Here is a 3,451-nt window from a genome sequence, read left to right on the forward strand (position 1 = left end):
CTTCCTGAAGTCTAGGAAAACTATATCCACTGTCACCCCTGCATCCAATGATTTAGTGACCTGGTCGTAAAAGGCCACCAGGTTGGTCTGACAGGACCTGCTGCTGATGAACCCATGCTGGTTGCCCCTGCAAATGGGAGAGAAAATTCAAATCCAGGGGGCGACAATGGAAAAGCAACACCAGCTAAGTTAAAAGAAGTGAGGGAGGACTGTTTGAGCAGGGTAGAAGCGACTGGCCTGGCCTGGTTCCCAATTTCCAACCCCACCGCTCACACATCACATTCATGGCCATAGCGTGTGGGTCCTGCATAATGGGCTTCATACCCTACACAAAATGTAGGCCTCTGCACATCCATGCACATGCTGCCTCTCTTTTGCACAACAGAATGCCTCCCTCTTATACCACATCAAGGGAGGGAGGAAGAAAACCCAGCAATTCTGATTTCCACTCTAGCTCCTTGATAACCTTCAGTCCCTTGGGTAGACAGTCCTTTAGCTGCTGTGCATGTATAGCATCACTGCCATCTTCAGGACACATTGTTGAACTGGGAACTGCTCCAGTTTGGAGAGTCTTATAAGGTCCTTTTGACTGGTGGGGATGCTTTGGTGCTCTTTTAAAATTCACTTATTCAGACCAGCCATGTAAACTCTCCTGGGGGAAGTTTGGGGTGAGGAGTACACAAGTACTCTGAGAGATGTGGATGTGGTGAATTTGCAGGTGTGGATCTAAGGTTACTTTCAATTGAATCTGCTAATGCCAATGCATGTGTAGTTTTACTTGAAGTTTACTGTATATTCTCACTCGCTCCTACGCTGGGGGTCTTCAGAAGGAGGCTAGACAATCACCTAGCTGGGGTCGTTTGACTCCAGCATGCTTTCCTGCCCATGGCAGGGGGTCAGACTTGATGTTCTACTCAGGTCCCTTCCAACCCGACCAACTATGAAACTATGAAACAACTATTCTGCTCCTGCCAGCCTGTCCTCAGTCTTTCCCACCCTTGTGGCTGGAGTCATTTATATATGAAGGCCCTGGGACAAACATAGCATATACCTGTGAGGCACATATGTTCATATGTACATACCTCGAGTAGCTTGATTTTCATATCTGGTCGAACTCGGATACTTTGCAGAGTTAGGTGCCTTACCCACCTGTGAAGAGGGGTTGTGAACTAGGTAGGGATATACACACAGCTGTTTTCTGTGATTATAGATTCATCTATATATAGTCGCAGCAAACAGCTGTTTTGACCACCAAGGTGCTCCAGGCGCTTCCTGTGGCTTCTGTTTCAAAGGGCACTGCTTCTCTGCCCAGCTGCGTGGAAGCAATGATGACCAGCACGCTTGGGAATAACAACTCTCAGCAAACACCTGAGCAACTCATCTTTCACTGCAAGCGAAGTGGCTTGTGAACCACCCAGATACAAATGATCTGGGTTTTACTATATTTCCTAAGAAAAATTTTCCTCGTCTTCAGTTAGGAAGCAGGGTAAAGCCCCTTAGATTCTTTCACAAATAAAAGAAGGCAACAAGGTAAATTCTGCCTTTTAAACTTCCTTTCTCTCCTCCTTAAACAGAAAGAATAAAAATGACATAAGCAAACTCATCTTCAAGAGTGGGGATTTCCAAATGTCACCATACGCTGAGTACCCCAAGAACCCCCGAGGACCAGAGTGGGGAAGAGAGACAATAGAAATGCAAGAGAATGGAAGCACGAAGAACCTGTTGCAGATGACAGACGTCTATTATTCGGTATCTGGAACTGCGTTGTGTAGCCATTGTGTGTAAATAAAAGAATAAAGCAAGTGCCTTAGGTCATGAATAGAGTGTGGGAAGCTTGGTGGGGAAAGGATATAATCCTGTGAATCATTACTCCTGTAAATAAACCCTATAAAGTGAATGAGTTTATCACATGAGTAAAGGTAACAGGATCAGGCACATCTTCTGGAATGTCTTTCCGTGGAGAGAATTTAGAGGGCAGAGAGCAAGATTTGTTTTGATTTGCATTTTTTGGCCAAATGACCTTTTCCCAGTGCCTGTTTATTGAGTCAGATACAATTAAGGGAAATAACCCAAGTGAAGGGTAGAGACTTAGAAATTAAGAGGGGTTTCACAGACTTTTCTGAAAATTCTCTTTATGCCCAATGACCAGGAAAGGGAGTTTTGACAAGGTGGGTGAAACCAATTTTTCATAAGTGCATTGTACAGTAACAAAGAGTCTCACAACAGGATCAAACAATGGTTTAATGCTACTCGATGGGCATGTCTACACATGAATATTAATGTGATGAAGTAAACTAGTGCAGTTTGCTCTGGAGTTTATTGCTCCTAGGTGCAGCGTTTACACATGTGCCCAGGGCCACAATGTGTTGAGCTAGGGTAGCTCAGCCTTGGCTGGCAGGGAGCCCCAGGAGTCAGCCTACTAGCCCGAAGCTGCTCCGACCCAGCTCAGTGTGCTGCGGGAAGGGCTGGCTGGAGCACACGGGTAGAGGGCTCATGTCCCAGCCAGCCTGGTCACTGTCTACACGTGCATTGTGGTGAAGTAAATAACTCCACTGTGGGGTAGCACTTGTATTGGGTAGCACTAACCCACAGCCAAGTGAATTAGTTTATTCTGGCCTTATAGCTCCACACGTGTAGATAGAGATGCTTTACTGCAGAGCTAAGTAGGTAACTCCACAGTAAGTGTCTCATGTAGATGGCCCCAGAATGGGGAAATATCACAAAATCCACATTGTAGAAAACAAAGATCCTGTTAGGCCCCGGTAGGTAAAGTAGTGTACTTACAAAGGAGATTATCTGGTCCCATTACCTGTGACAACAGCGGACTAGATCTGATGATCCAGGAGGCTTCTCTGGTCCTGTGTTTCTGTGAAAGTTCAGCTGCTGCCATCTTCCTGGGCAGACAAAATAAGGCAGCCCCACAGCTTATTGTGTAGATGTGTTTGTCTTCTTCATGTGCACAGCCCTTCCCTTTGCAGCAGCTTTCTTTGGTTGTGGAAGTGTTTCCCAAACTTCACCTATGTTCCTAAATTCTCTTCTGTCTTAATTACTTGATGCAAATGCTACTTAAAACAATTAAAACTAGACCGGATCAAAAAAACCCAAACCTAGAAAAATCACAGTCATTGAAGTTATGCAATGGTAGGGGATGCTGATTTAGAGATCCTTATAAGGGCCATGACGATATTTGTAGCACCTGAAAAGACTGTACCATATATTTGCATAACATTTATGCAGAGGTCTACAGCCAATGTAAATCAGCCTGTCTCCATTGAGTTCAGTTGAGCTATGCCAGAGTAGACCAGCTTGAGTGTCAAAACTTAAGGACGTTTATACATGTGCTTTGGGGCAGGGGGAAGGTGCTTTAGTTAAAACAGCTCCAAGAGCCATGCTAATTAAAGGACCCTAGCATCTTGTGTATCAGCGTCCTTGCACTTACAAAAGGTGGCTA

The 3,451-nt window shown here is 45.1% G+C and overlaps 1 protein-coding gene across 1 annotated transcript in view; it reads left to right on the forward strand.

Moving 5' to 3' along the window:
• The window catches only part of HEG1 (heart development protein with EGF like domains 1), a 110,584-nt gene that overhangs the window by 95,396 nt on the left and 11,737 nt on the right, over positions 1-3,451 (forward strand). Inside the window, exon 23 of the mRNA XM_019522559.1 lies at positions 1,575-1,749. Within this exon, the coding sequence (XP_019378104.1) occupies positions 1,575-1,749 (175 nt within the window). The remainder of the gene's footprint in view (positions 1-1,574; positions 1,750-3,451) is intronic.

This window comes from Gavialis gangeticus, unplaced genomic scaffold (assembly GCF_001723915.1).
Source record: "Gavialis gangeticus isolate Ggan-Ray unplaced genomic scaffold, GavGan_comp1, whole genome shotgun sequence".
Lineage (NCBI taxonomy): Eukaryota > Metazoa > Chordata > Crocodylia > Gavialidae > Gavialis > Gavialis gangeticus.